Source organism: Plasmodium cynomolgi, chromosome 14 (genome assembly GCF_000321355.1).
Source record: "Plasmodium cynomolgi strain B DNA, chromosome 14, whole genome shotgun sequence".
Lineage (NCBI taxonomy): Eukaryota > Apicomplexa > Aconoidasida > Haemosporida > Plasmodiidae > Plasmodium > Plasmodium cynomolgi.
The window spans coordinates 1,889,959-1,904,874 of record NC_020407.1 but is presented as its reverse complement, the minus strand read 5'-3'; the positions used below and the strand labels follow the sequence as shown (position 1 = coordinate 1,904,874).

At 47.1% G+C, this 14,916-nt stretch overlaps 3 protein-coding genes across 3 annotated transcripts; 2 read left to right on the top strand and 1 right to left on the bottom strand.

Moving 5' to 3' along the window:
• Positions 1–4,450: 4,450 nt before the first annotated feature.
• Positions 4,451–6,334, top strand: PCYB_145190 (hypothetical protein; the record flags this gene model as incomplete). The annotated part of the gene is made up of 1 exon (XM_004224990.1): positions 4,451–6,334. A coding segment is annotated over one exon (1,884 nt), but the record flags the coding sequence as incomplete, so codon positions are not given.
• Positions 6,335–7,744: 1,410 nt separating this feature from the next.
• On the bottom strand, positions 7,745–8,437 carry PCYB_145180 (hydrolase; the record flags this gene model as incomplete). Its single annotated transcript, XM_004224989.1, has 1 exon — positions 7,745–8,437. A coding segment is annotated over one exon (693 nt), but the record flags the coding sequence as incomplete, so codon positions are not given.
• Positions 8,438–11,242: 2,805 nt separating this feature from the next.
• Positions 11,243–14,114, top strand: PCYB_145170 (hypothetical protein; the record flags this gene model as incomplete). Its single annotated transcript, XM_004224988.1, has 3 exons — positions 11,243–12,104; positions 12,146–13,011; positions 13,827–14,114. The coding sequence occupies 3 exons, from the start codon at positions 11,243–11,245 to the stop codon at positions 14,112–14,114; spliced, it is 2,016 nt and encodes a 671-aa protein (XP_004225036.1).
• Between the last annotated feature and the right edge of the window lie 802 nt (positions 14,115–14,916).

The following is a 14,916-nucleotide window of genomic DNA, read 5'->3' as shown; positions in this document are numbered from 1 at the left end:
CACCTGTTGAGAGCGTCCTGCGGCACGTATTATATCACCTCGTGTACGCGAAGATTTTACGAGTGAGAAAAAGCGTAAAGCAAAGTGAACTAACGTCAGCTAAGCGGCCCAAGTCACTATGGCATGCGTCGTGATTTGGAAGTTAAGAGATAGGGCCGCAAAATTTTTGAACGAGCAGGGTTAACAAAGTGGAAGTGATAGGTGTGTCCACCCATCTTACGCAATTCTATGTGAGGCATTTCTTTTTCTTTTTCTTTTTCTTTTTTTTCTTCCCCTTTTAATTTTATGTGAGTGCTCGCAAACTGTGTAGGGTTGCACGGAGGCTGTCATCTGTTTGGGGACGCGGCCAAACACGTAGGGGGCATCAAAACACAGGTGCAAACGCGAGAATTCAAGTGGAAAAACTTACAGGCAAACGCGCAGGGATATTCCCGAAACGAGCTAATCGGCATAGCCCTCCTTCCAGTTCTCAACTGCGTCAAAGAACCACAAGGCGCACAAGGCAAACAAGGCAAACAAGGCAAACAAGGCGCACAAAACTTACACACGCACGGGAGAGGTAAACACCCACAGGGGGGAGAAAAAAAAAGGCGCTTTTTTATTTGCACGTTTGACAGTCATTTGAAGTGACTTCTTTTTTGGCACTTGGGGAGGGCCCATTGCTCGTAATGGCTCCCCTGTGAACGATTTTAAATCGCCGGTTCTTCCCAGGTGAAAGGAAACGCAACAGAATGGAAAGGTAGCTGAGATGAGAAAAAAAACAAAAATAAACAAATAGAAAAATAAATAAATAGAATAATAGAAAAATAAAAAAATATATAAACCCATGGCCAAGGGGACGCGCGACCGAAGTGGGTAATAAAAGAAAGACGCTTTTGACCGAACTGGCCAGTTATCACCTGAACGATCTTTTCCTTAATTTTGACGCAACGGCACGGGAGGGGCTTTCCGTTGGCGAAGCCGCCCTCCTCAGTGTGGACATGGCCACTGCATGAGGGGGAGGTGCGTGCGCGTAAGTGGGGCATTGCACAGGCAACCCATTGTGTGAGTGACCCTCTGTGGAGGTAGCCCTTTTGCTAAGGTAATCCACTGTGCCTGCTCTGTCGTATTACCTCTCCTCCTTAACTCCCAGCCGAGGGACATCCATGCACCCCTTTTTAACACCAGAACAAACGCGGTAAGGGGGGGGCGGCCACAACAAAAGGGTGCCACGGGTGGTAGCAACCATAGGTGGCATCAACCATAGGTCGTAGCAACCATAGGTGGTAGCTGCAGTACATGGCATTAGCGCATCAATTCGTGGGTCCACCCCAATGGGGGTAGGTAACCCTTTCTGTCAGCTTATTTCCTTTTAAGGCGGAGCATCAAATGGGACAATCCAAATGCTCCCCACCGGGTCATGTCGGGTGGAGGCGACGCGATGTTGGCGAATGAATGACCCACACGGAGGAACGCAGTTCGGAGGGCCATAACATAGTCATGAGGAACAGAGTTATGAGCCGATTTGCATGTATTCTGCAAAGATGGGAGAACGGAAAGAGCCGGATGGGAAAAGTCACCACGGGGAGGTACCTCGCTAGGAGTTCCCTAATAGACATGCTTCACAAATTTTTTTTTTTTTTTTCCCAAATTGCGCAAAAGAGGGTCAGCATGTACGCACAGCTTCGTACTCATTTGCAGGAAAAGGGGGGAGGGAAATAGGAGACGTTTAACCAACAGGGTGATAACCCCGCGTGGAAGGAACCATCCACTCTATTAGAAGGGACCATCTCCAAGGGAGGCGACCAGCCCCTTCTTCGTCTCCCCCTTCGTCTTCCCCTTCTTCGTCTTCCCCTTCTTCGTCTTCCCCTTCGTCTTCTCCTTCCTCTTCCCCTTCCTCTTCCCCTTCCTCTTCTTCGTGCACACGCGGTTATAAAATTGAGAAGGCGATTTACAAATTTTGAAAGAAGCAATACTTTAAGGTGTATTGCTGAGGGGAGGCATTTTTTTTATTTGATTATTTCTCCACACAAAAAAAGGAAGAAAAAAAAAATGATCACACTTTGATGAAAGCACCCTTTTCGATTGCCTTCCTAATCAAGAAGAGTTGGCCACCAATTGTTCACGTTAATAATGTTGTTCGTCTGTCAATTTGTTTATTTATTTTATTTCTTTTTTTATTTTTATTTTTATTTTTTGCGCTTCTCAGTTCGACGTTCCGATGGGGTTGCTCCTTTTCTGTGGGACGGACGAGTGGGTTACTCCTTAGGGTACCTATTCGTTCTTCATCCCTTCCGTTCGAACTGCGAACGGCTGGCATAGAATTGGGTGACGGCAGTCATGCATGATGGATGGCAGCAGTCGAATTGGGAACACCTCCGAAGGTGAAGCGGTTAGCGCTTGTTTGCGTTAAAAGTACACGAGTTGTAACACCTCGTCGTTAGGATAACAGCGACCTACTCGTTCAGCTGCCCACCCCCCACACACTGCTTTGTAAACTGTTCATCACTGATGAGCAGCAGTGTAATTTTTTCCCACAGGAATAAAGGTGCTCCCGCGTGCATGCAGATGCATATGTACATGTGGTCGCTTGCGTGTGGCGAATCCCCTCCTTCCAAAGCAGAATAACTCCTTCGAGGGGGGAAAAAAAAAAAATTAAAAGAAACACTACGCAGTTGGGGGGGTTCATATTTTCCCCTGCACATCGTCATTGAAAGGAGTTGTCGCGTACTCGAGCGGTGTGAAATGCTGATGATTTGAGGGAGGCCTTTTTTGTTCCCTTTTTGTTCCTTTTTTGTTCCTTTTATGTTCCCCTTTTGTTCCTTTTATGTTCCCCTTTTGTTCCTTTTTTATTCCCTTTTTTGTGTGCCTTTTTTTTCTTTTTTTTACCCTTTATCAATTCACAGCTCCTCCAGGGTGCGAGAAGAGAAGACCCTTTTGCTCGTCCCCGCGGTATGCCATTTTTAAAGTAGATAAGGATCGCCTTTTCGCATGTGCCATTTTTGCGCCTCCCTTTTAGCCTCCCTTTGCGCCCCCCTTTTTTCCGCTCACCTTTTCCCGCTCACCTTTGTGGGTTCTTTTCGCTGGGCGGCTCGTGGGGCCGATAACCTTACACCAACGCGTGCATGCACTTTGCGTACACGACGGGGCGATGCCTATAGGCACAGGTGCGTACCTCCTGCATGCGCAGAGGGTACCAGAAATCAGATCCTGCATGCGGTGTCACGCAAAAGTATTCATGCATAGAAAAACCATTTGGCACTGCGCCAACAAGTGCCGCTTCACATGGGGTTCTTCTCGCCCCCATATCGCGTACCCACGTATTCCTACTTGCGGTGAAGAGGCGCAACGAAGGAGCGAAAAGAAAAAAGCGAGGCAAAGCAACTAATAGCTGAGCGGCGAAAAGCGAAGCAACTAATAGCTGAACGGCGAAAAGCGAAGCAACTAATCGCCGAGCGGCGAAACGCAAAGAAACTAATCGCTGAGCGGCGAAAAGCGAAGCAACTAATCGCTGAACGGCGAAAAGCAAAGCAACTAATAGCTGAACGGCGAAACGCCTAGCAACTAATCGCTGAACGGCGAAACGCCGAGCAACGAAATGCAGTGAGGCAAAACTTAACGCGTGTACATCCGTTCGTTCCTTTTCTCTCTACTCCCCCCGTTTTTCCGCTTTGCCCTTTCAGAGGTAGACCACCATTACCCCAAGTCGGCTCAAGCATGCAGGAGGCTTCCTCCTCCACTCTCCCCTCTTTGCATGTTACATCGTCCGCCGTGACCCCCCCTACACGTTAGATATCAATTCGTAGTCATCACGTGCTAGTTAATACTTTTCCTGTTTTTATCCCCTTTCCGTTTTTCCGTTTTTTTTGTCATTTTGTCATTTTGTCATTCTGTCATTTTTTTATTTTTTTTTATTTTTTTCTTCGCTTTTCCTTTGCCTCGTTTTATTGCCCCGTTCATTGGGAGGGAGTTCATAGGATTGCTTTGGCTTTTGGCTTCGCCACAGGGTGGGATGTACGTCGTGCATGCAAGTGAAGGTACACACCCGGCCGTACGGGGAGGGGGAGCGCCGTGCTCTTGGCGTGCACACGCGGCGCTTGGGTATGAACCCGTACCTGTTACACTCGCGTGGGTAGATCACATCAGCTAGGGGGGGCCCTCATGTGTAGGGTGGAGGTAGGAAGGCAAGCGGCATACGAAGCGGGGATTCCAAGCGGTGATCCCAAGCGAACATCCCAATCGGTGATCCGAAAAGGCGACCCCCTGGTAGAACCCTACCGTGAACCCCCATCTCGCGTGCCTACCCGCACATGCTTACCCATACGTGCCTAGTCACCCCGCACAAGCCTAGTCACCCCGCACATGCCTAGTCATACCGCACTTGCGCGCTGACCTGCCGATCTGCCCACCTGGTACGCCTCAGTTGTGACCTTGCGTAGGCGCTTCCCAGCTTGACGGCATCACCGCGGAAATGAACGAGCAAGCTAAAAACGGGCAGGGGCGGCGGGCGAGCCCCGCCAAGGTGGAGCGAGCCACAGACGATGAGGCAGAAAAGAAGGAATTCTGCCTCTTCTACATCTGCGAGCTCCTCAACATGATTTACTCCACATACAGAAACAGCAAGCCCATGTACGTGCATTTTGTCTGTTCCAAGGAGAGAGGAAGCGAAAGCGAGGTGGAGGCCGAGTGTGGAAGCGGCACCAAAAGGGGAAGCAAAAGGGGGAGCAAAAGGGGAAGTAAAAGTGAAAGCAATGGTGGAGGCAATGGTGGAGGCAATGATGGAAGCAATGGTGGAGGCAACCATGAAGGTGGAAGCGCAGCCGGGAGGAAAGGCTTCTACTATACCCCCAACTCGGTGCTGGAGCAGTACTTCCCTGACCACTTTAAAAACGTGCACTTCCTATGTGCGCATTATGCTATGTGGGAGAATGAGCCAAGTAATGATGAGAGCAAAGATGATTCCCTCACCAGGAGCAACCTTAACGATGGATTAAACAAACACAAAAGAAGGGGAATCATCGATAGTCATGGTGAACAAAGTAGCTCAACGTATCGAAAGGGACAGACTTTTTACTTTATCTTCACCTTTTACATGCAACCAAATTTTTTATGGGAAGAAATCAACATACCCATATTTCACGACAAGGGATATATCGAGTGCAAGTTTGATTGTATTAGCGATTTTATGAAATTTAATGACGTGGCGAATTTAAGCAACCAGGTCAAGTTACGGGTACACAATCAGACGCTGATACAGTGCATTCGAGGGGGTGGAGCAAGTGGGGCCTCCGCGAACAGAGGTGCTCTCAACGGAGGGCATTCCAATGCGAGTGTTCCCAACGGGGGGCATTCCAATGCGAGTGTTCCCAACGGAGGACACTCCAACACGAGCTCTCTCAACGGAGTTAACCCCACGAACCAGCGAAGGGGAGATGTGCACCTCCTGCCCTTTTTCACCTCAAGTCACTGCTTGCGAAAAAATTACCAAGTATGCCTCACCAGAGTTATCAGCTTTAACGATAGAGGCGTGTACTGTAAGAGGGACCAGGCAGAGGACCTCCCCATTCAGCTGCTGCTTCTCGTTCGAAAGAAGCTGCACAAAAAGGTGAAGACTATGGAGAGGGAGGCAGCGCTGGTGTGCCATCTGAGGAGAAGCGAGACGAAGGGGGGGGGACACACAAAGGGGGACTACACAAAGGGGGACTTCTCAAAGGGGGACTACTCAAAGGGGGACTCCCCCAAGTTCGTTCTCGCCAAAGAGGACCCACCGAAGAACAGCTCCAACATTACTGCCACCATCCGAAGTGACGAGTATTCCGACGGCACAGCCCGAACCAGCGGCAGCAGAAGAGGGGACCTGCACGTGGATCGTTCCAACTCCAAGAACGCGCGGGACAACCTGGCGGGGGTCGACTACGATGAGATTCACAAGCTCATCAATTGCGCAGAAACGATTTTCAAAAAAAGAATCTCAGACCAGCAGTTGGAGAAGTTACTCCTGCGGACGCGCAGCAGGGGCAATCCCCATAGTGAGACAACTCGGGGCAGTCTCTCCAACCTGGCCAGTGCCGCCAACCTCGCCAACCTCGCTAACCTGGCCAACATCGCCAACTTAGCCAGCGTGGCCAACATGGCAAACATCGCCAGTATTCCTAACCTGGGTGCCCCTGATAGGAGGGGGGGCCTCTCACCCAGCAGGACCAACTTCCCAAAAGACGAAGCCATGGATGTGCACCTGGGCCTGGACGATTACTATGAATTCGTTCGCTCGGGAAAAAATGAATTAGAAAGCACGTTTCGAGATCCTTGGCAGCTCGGCATTGATATGAACAAGACGAGCAAAAAGAACAAATTTGTGTGACACATTTGTGTGACACATTGTGTGCCTTTTTTTTTTTCGATAATACAACATTATATACTTTTCCGCGTTTTGCGCGATCCTTGCGAAAAATTATACCAGACAGGGGTTGTGTTTACGCGAAGTCCCCTCCGTTTTACCTGAACGCTGCGTGGTTAGCCGTTAGCCGTTAGCCGTTAGCGGCGTTTCTAGCGGCGTTTTTTGCGGCGTTTTTTGCAGCGTTTTTTGCCGCCCTTCTTGCCGCCCTTCTTGCCGCCCTTCTTGCCGCTCTTCTTGCCGCCCGTCCTTCTCCGGTACTCCACAGCTTTATACTCTTACATCTTTGCAACACCGTCGATGTCGTTGGTAGAAGTTGGTTCGCTTGACGCGGGGGGTGAAGAACTACACAGATCTGCGCAGGACTGCACAAGTGTGTAAATAAATGCGCACTTCATAAAATCACTCATGCGTACAGAAAAAAAAAAAAAAAAAAAAAAAACTATCTACTGAATTAGTGAGTAAACTAATTATACAAAAAATAACGATTTGGTAAAAAGCTCGCGTCTCACAGTTATATGGGAATGATGCCCTGTGAGGTGTAACTATGAAAAAGTAAAAACTAGGAAAAAAAAAAACAAGTCGCGGTAGACCTGTTGTGCCTCCTCACGTGAAAAAAAAAAAAAATAACATGTACATATGCGCACGTGGCATATATTTTACTCCTGCACGGGTGCAATCATCACTCATTTGGTTCTCACGGGGGGGGGAGACACGGGCCGGCATGCGGTTCCTCGCCCGGCGAAAAAGGGGCGCCCACGCGCTGGTACGTGGAAGCACTCGGTACGTGGAAGCACTCGGTGCGTAAAAGCACACGGGGCGTAAACAGGCACACTGTTGTATAACGCTGCGCGTGGTGAACAGGGTGGGGAGTCACACCCGCCGCTTTTTCCAGCCGTTGGGCGCAGGAACGGATGGGCGCGGCCACTACACTCGAAAAAATAGGCGCACTGGCGGCGGCGCCGGTCGCAAGGGGGCGCGTTGCTCGGTGAAGCAGCGCGACGCACGCCATCGCCGCATGCCATCGCCGCACGCCATCGCCGCACATCATCACCGCACGTCATCGACGCGCTTCACCCCTTACAAGTGTCTCGCCGTGATGACCTTGAAGATGATGTTGGCCACGGCGTCCTCGTTGTTGGTCTTGGTACTAATGCACCTGGCTACTTTCAAGGCGGGCTTGGTGGATCCCTTCACGACGACGGAGTAGCCAGTAGAAGCCAACATCTCCAAATCGTTGTTATCATTTCCAATAGATAAAATATGAGTCAATGGAATATCATAAAATTGAGCATACAATTGTATTGTCTGTATTTTAGATGTGTTAATAGGAGAGAGGACAATCTTTTCTTTATTGGGAGGTACATATATCTTAAATCTACTCTCCAACTCGGGAAATAATTCTGTATGTAATTCCTTAAATGGTTCCTGTTCAGGATAAATTTTCTCAAAAATTTCTATGGAAACGATATCACCAATCATAAGGATATCCTTGATATTGGTAAGCAAAACTGCATTATACCGTTTGTCCAAAGACTTGACAGCAGGTCCATTCACAGGTACATCAACTCCCGATTCGTAAATTGCATACTTCTTCTTAAATTCTGGATCGTCATTAAACACGTACACATCAGTAGGTGTTACAAAAATGGCATTTTTTAAAACATTATGTGATGACAAAGCGAATAAAATAAACTCGATATCAATCATGTTAAATTTTCTGTATACATAATTGACTCCTCTGATGTTGAGGTAAGCTCCATGTGAATACACTCCATCCATTTTTTCTATTTCGTAAATATCCTTCTGCTTCTTTGTGAACATCCTCATCGCAATGTGATGCAATTTCCCTGTTGCAAGAATGACCTTAATACCTAATCGCTTGGCAATCTTAATAGCACTTAAATTTTCATCACTTATTTTACTATCGTCATCTGCTAGGGTTCCATCTATATCGATTGTAATTAATTTGACAGAATTTCTTTGTAACAAATCGTTTAGGCATTCATCGGACTCCTTGTACTTCAGTAGCTCTTGATACTTTTTCTTAATGTACATATTTTTGTATGAGCTGTTTTTCGGGTGCAAAAAAAAAGCGAATTCTCGAGTAGGGCTTCGTGCTGGCCCAGTAGTACACAGCAGGCTAGGGTTAACAGGGCCAGGTACGCTCTCGTGGGGGTCATCATCTTGGCGGGGAGGACGGATGTGCAAAATGGAAGAGGCGACCGAACGAGGTAATCGCGGGTGAGCGGTTTTCCAATCAGTGTGCCTTTCTGCTAGGTGTGCTTTTCTACTAAGCGTAGTTTTCTACTAAGTGTGCCTTTCTGCTAGGTATGCTTTTCTACTAAGGGCAGTTTTAATTAGGGGGAAACACACGGCGGAAAAGCCAAGCACAGTGGGGAATAGCAAAACAGTGAGGGGGGAAAAAAAAAAGTTCGCCTAAAACGCAGTAAAGTTAATTGATGTTAATTAAATAAAATAAATTAAATAAAATAAAATAAATTATATTAAATTAAATAAATAAAATTAAATAAATTAAATTAAATTAAGTTCAAATTAATTAAACTAAACATGACACGATGACGCATCAAAGAAAAGTTCGGTTCTTTCACAATGTACACATTTTTTTTTTTTCATTTTTAAATTTGAAGTCGCGCTTTTAAAACGCATCCCTCCTCGTCGCATATTTTGAGGAGTACACTCCTGCGTTGCGCTGCTTCCCTTCGATTGTTGCTCTCATGCATTCATTCCCTCCGCAACGCAAGCTGCTATTCCGTGCGAAGCCATGCGAAGCCCTGCGTCCTTGGCACGAGCTATATATGATGTACTTCCTCTGTGTGGGCCGCGTGTGATACGGTACTCGCTCCCCTTAGCCCTTTTTTTTTTTTCTGCATGCAAATTTGCATGCGTTTTTTTTTTCTTTTTAAAGGCACTTCCTGTCAGGAGGCCTCCTCCCTGTGCTCAGTGTACGCGCAGTGTACGCGTAGTGTGCTTCGCGTATTTTGTTGAATTTTATCGCATCGCTATTGTGTCATACGTATGCAATTCTTTTTCAATTCTTTTGCATTTTCGGCCGATTTCTTTTTCCTTGCACGAGCGGGCATCCTTCACTATTCATAAATATATATATAAGTACATGTACGCATATATTATATACATGCATCGCAGCAAATAGGGTGTGTCCCCTTTTGCCCTTTCATTTCGCCAAGCATGTACTCGGCCAGGAACGCTTCCTTACATGTTGGGTGAAGGCGAAACACTTCGGGGCATGCAGCATCGCGTCAGCGCCTTACGTGAGGCCTTCCCTACTACAAACTGCTTAGGCGACTGCGATGAGTGACTACAATGGAAGCGCCCTTTGCTTCCCCACCTCTGTGTGAAAAAAAAAAAAAAAGGGAAGAAAAACTACTGTGCGTTAGGGGCAGTATTTCTTTCCATTGACCAATAGGGGTACTACCTTCACAAAATACAAGCCATACAGCGCGATAAAAAAAAATTAAAACAACAAAATAAATAACACGCGCAGGAATGCAATTCGGCGGAGTAGGCGCGGTCATGTCACTTCCAGAAGAGGCACAATAACCCCCCAATAAAAAAAAACCCTTCACCCGAGGAAGCACAGCAGGGATGACACATACACCCCTTCTCCTTCCCATGAGCAGCTTCTTCCTCCTTTAACTCAAAAAAAAAAAATTAAGCATGCACACAGGGGAGGGGGATAAGGAAAGGGGTACTAAAATTCGAGGCCATGATGAGCAGTTTAAATAAATAATATATGAATAAGTATACATGCAGATATACATAGGTACACATAGATATACATAGGTACACATAGATATACATAGATACACATAGATATACGTAGATATATGGCGGCGTAGCCTTGGGGGGCCGCCCCCCAACGTATCGCCTTACCGTTTGCCCGCTTTATCGCCTTCCTACCATCTTCCAGCGAGTAGTGTATGTAATGTGCCCCTTTGCAAGAAAAAAAAAAAAAATGTGCGAGTTGTGCTTGACGCGGCGTGAAATTGAAGTCTCTGTGCGTCCCACCTCAAATGAATAGCTCAGGGATGGAAACGCGCGTCACTTTTCTTTCTTTTTTTTTTTTTTTTTGCCACACTGGGGAAGTATCCCTGTGTGGGCGAGGCACAACACATTGGGCACGTGCGATAAAGTAGTTACATCGTTTTGGCAGGTCATCATGCGTAATTCGTTCTGTGTAATCGTGCGAGGTTTGTTTTCGCGTCATGCTGTATTGGTTTGCCCTTCACCACTTCCACTTGCCGTTCGAATTTCCCCCCTTTTCCCCCCCCTGGGACATACTTTACATTGTAGGCAAAAGGCACATATGCGAATAAAAATTATGAACAGGTCAGGTAAAAATATGTACCCCTTTTATGTTTTCAAAAAAAAAGGTGTTGAGAGGGGGGTGCCACTTCTCCCCCCCCAGCGTTAATGATTATTCCCTGTGTTGTCGCATTTTTGAGGTTAATCAAGGAGTGAATGGTCTGTCGTGGGGTTACCAGGAAATCCCGTTTCATCAGCTATATCTGTTCCGCTTCCACCTGATGTGTGACGTGTGAAAAAGGCTTCGCAAAAATGGGTGTCATTCCACCGCTCTGATCTGTAGCTAGCCAAAAAAAAAAAAAAAAAACCACAATGGAGGAGGGGTAGTAAACGCGGAAGAACGAAAGAGCGACGAGAAGGCGCATCGATCAGGCAAATCGATCTGGTTTTCCATCCAGCGCAGCGCAGCAAAGAGAGGCCCTACGCGGGATGTTGTTCCGCGTCACACTACGTTGCTTCGCCTCTTCGCCCCTTCGCCTCTTCACCCCTTCGCCGCTTCACCCTTTGACAGCACGCAGCACAATGAAGGGCGCCGCGCTCGGGCTGTGCGCCCAAAGGAGGTACCTGAGCGTGTACAACTTTTTCATCTGTGTGAGGAAGGGAGGGGAGGCCACGCTGATCAAAGATATCAAGCAGCGCTACGTGAAGGAGGTAACAATATATCAAGCGCAGAAAAAGAACGTCGCGGAACAAAAAAAGGAAAAAAGCAAAAAAGAAAAGCATTTAGTTCGATTAGGCAAATGCAGTGGAGGGGTACAAATTAAATGCTCTCCTTCGCTCATTTATTTGCTATCATTAAAATGTGGTTATGTCGAAAGCATATGGCTGAACGTTTCGAAGAATGCCTCCTGTACTTCCTTGGCCTCCCTGGAGGATATTATCAGAAGGGTCCCTTGGGATACCTACATTTCCCCAAACCATTTGGAAGACATCCCTTTGAAGGTCACTTCGCGAAAGTCAAAGCTCTTTGACGTTGCCGACATTGGACGTGCTGTACGTGGTCGATTAAATGAGTTCGTTAGGTCATACAGAGGGAGTCACATCGCAGGGGGGAACATCACAGCACAGAGCTCTCCATCGACAGACGCATGTCTCATAACCCCCCTATTGGACCACCCCCCTCCGGGTGAACACACACACGAAACGAATGTGGAAAACACAAACCAAAGGATAAAAAATAACAAATGGAATTTATTAGCTGTTCATATTGAAGATAACCTATGTAATGTGGATCTCAAATTTACGGGCAAATTGTCTCCTCGATTTTATCAATACTGTCATGTGGACCAGCTAGACCGTGTGGCTAACTATGACAAATGCGACAATCTGAATTTCCATTCGCTGTTCAATAACGACTTTCATATCGGTGATGGAAAAATTAAGAGTATCGTCACGGAGAACGTTCCATTTTGGTCCATATTTGAGGAAAAAAAAAAATTCAATTAAGTGAAGAAAATGAAAATGGCCCCTCTGGGGAGGAGAGGCATCACTATTATAAGTACAACTATTTTGGGCATTCCCTTAAGAGGGATTCACCAGAGCGTCTGACCACTGCCAAAGAGGTAGCACCACCACGGGAGAAGTGGCACATTAACAGTCATCCCAATGGAAGTAATGATAGTCCCTACGTGGGCGACCTTTCCAATAAGGAAGAAATTGTAAGGGGGGGTGGAACTGGCCTACCCGCAGGGGAAAAATGCGCTCGTGAGGAAACACCCAGGAGAGAGGATACCCCCGACGCGGTAACGCACAACGTGGAGAAAGACAAAGGGGAAAATCAGAACCATCGCACTGAAGCAAAAACAAGCAGTGCACTCGACATGCCACTCGACATGCCACAAACCGACAACGAACGTGTGCTGAACTACCTGCGCGACATGGAAATAAAGAGGATGAACCACCAGAATAACAATTTCTTTTTAAGTGACGACTGCTACGACGCAGCTAGCTGTATATATTCGCTAGCTGTTCAAAAATGTCTAAAGAATCAGAAGCATGTAAAACTCATTTGGGACCCCTTCTGCTCCAATGGCAACATCATCTTCGAGCTGTTGTTTTATTTTCTTCGCATTCCAATTTACAGCGAACAACAAATTTTACCTTTCATGAATTTGAAAATACATGACCACCAAGAGTTTCTACGCATTTATCGATACGTTTTGGACAACCCAGATGGTGCACAGAACCACCAGGTGCAGTTAATCGGTACCGACAGTCGGAGCATTATGATTGCCCAATGTAAAAAGAACCTAGTCAGGTACGCATTGTACTATAAACACATTTTTGAGAAAGTGCAGCAAAATAAAAGGTATGCCTATCGGGGCAGTTCTACGAATGAAGCGGATTGCTCTACTTCTTCCCGTGGAAGTTACTTGAGTAGAAATTCATTTTTAGGTGGCGCGCTGAGGGACCATGTGATGGGTGAACATGAGGGGGAGCAGGAGGAAGAGGACGGCGAGATGGACGTGACGGGTGAGAGTTGCGCACCTCCCTTTGATGAAGCGGCAGAGCGGAGTTACGTGCGAGATATGGACGCGCTGCGCAGGTTGGAGGAGACTCCAAGGGGGAGATTACCCCGAAGCGGCACCCCGACGGAGGCGGAAGGGGAAGCAGCCCCAACGGAAGCAGCCTCATCGGAAGCGGCCTCATCGGAAGCAGCCTCATCGGAAGCGGCCTCACCGGAAGCGGCCTCATCGGAAGCGGCCTCACCGGAAGCAACCTCACCGGAAGCAGCCTCACCGGAAGCAACCTCATCGGTAATAACCGCCCCCGACTTGCACACCACGTCTGTATCCACCGCGGAGGACCGAAAGTACAACTTGGAGTTCCCCTTGGACGTATCCTTTCACAAGGCCCACTTTTTCAACGTCGCCCCGTTTGTAAAGGACGCGATAATTATAACAAAAATTCCGCACTTCAGTTTTGTGAAGGTAAGTGGGGGAGAAAAGAGCCATGTCACTTTTCTGTGTACCCCCCTCACTGTGTTCTGCTTGTCCTTTTGCTTTCTTTTTCATTCCACGCCGAGCTGTGCGGCGGAGACACTTCACGTGGAGCCACTTCACGCGGAGCCATTTTGCACCCACCACGCCTTACTTCCCCCCCGCAGGAACTCGGAGTCAACAAAAAAACCTTCACCCTGTACGAGCAGTTCGAGCAGATGCTAAGCTCAAAAAGTGACTGGAAGGGAGTGTACGTCCTCATCAGAAATCAGGTCTTTTTAAACAAATCGAAATTGGAATGGAACAAATTGTTGTCATTAAGAGACTCCAAGGGTAGGCACTTAACGTTACTCAGTTGGACGGGGCGAAAAAAAAATTTATATTCTTTCGCAACGGAGGACGACAAGCTGAGGGAGCTAGAACGGTTTAGTGAGAGTCTGACCTTTGAGGCGTAGCCCTTCTGGGGGTGAAGAAATCGACGTTATATCTTGGCAATAAAGTGGACTACACAGCATTGTGCCCTGTCCACCCTCTCATGCTTTTAAAAATTGCTCTACATTTTTTCGTACCGATCGAGTATAGTTGACACGTTCTCAACAGTTGCTCTTTTGGGGTGGCGTGCTAATTCACCGTCCAGTGTGTAAATGCAGGGATGCATTTTTTTTTTTTTTTTTTGCGAAGAGGGGATTGCATACGGACGTGAAGAGACGACTTCTGCCTTTGTTCTCCATTCCAGTTGATGCATCTTCCCCATTCGTATCATTACTTTTTTTTTGTTTTAACCCCACGCAATATTTGCAAAAGTAAGTTAACTAGGAGGTGGTATCAACTCAGTCGTCAACGTTACTTACGTTAGAAGCCTTTAAAAATTTGTTCGCAATTTTTTTTGTGATTAACTTGTCGTGGCTTCGCTTACCCGATGTGCAAACCGTTTCGGTAAAAGAAAGAAGAATGGGGAACTCCCAATCGGCGAAGTAGAATACACGTTTTGGCCATTCACGCCGCCCCCTTTCTGTCACGGTTGGAACACTTTTTGCCTTGATTGATGGGCTAGCCAAAATGAAAATTATTGACGAGTCAGGTAAAAATGGGCCCCCCCCCCAAAAAAAAAAAAAAAAAAAAAATGTACCAAGTAGCCATTTTTTCACACTTCACATTTCGCTTTTATTATGTCAACCCTGTTGCGCTCGTGAGGAGAGTTTTCCCCATTCGCAGCAGTAACATAAATCTCCATTCCTTTGAGGCACTCCGCTTGGC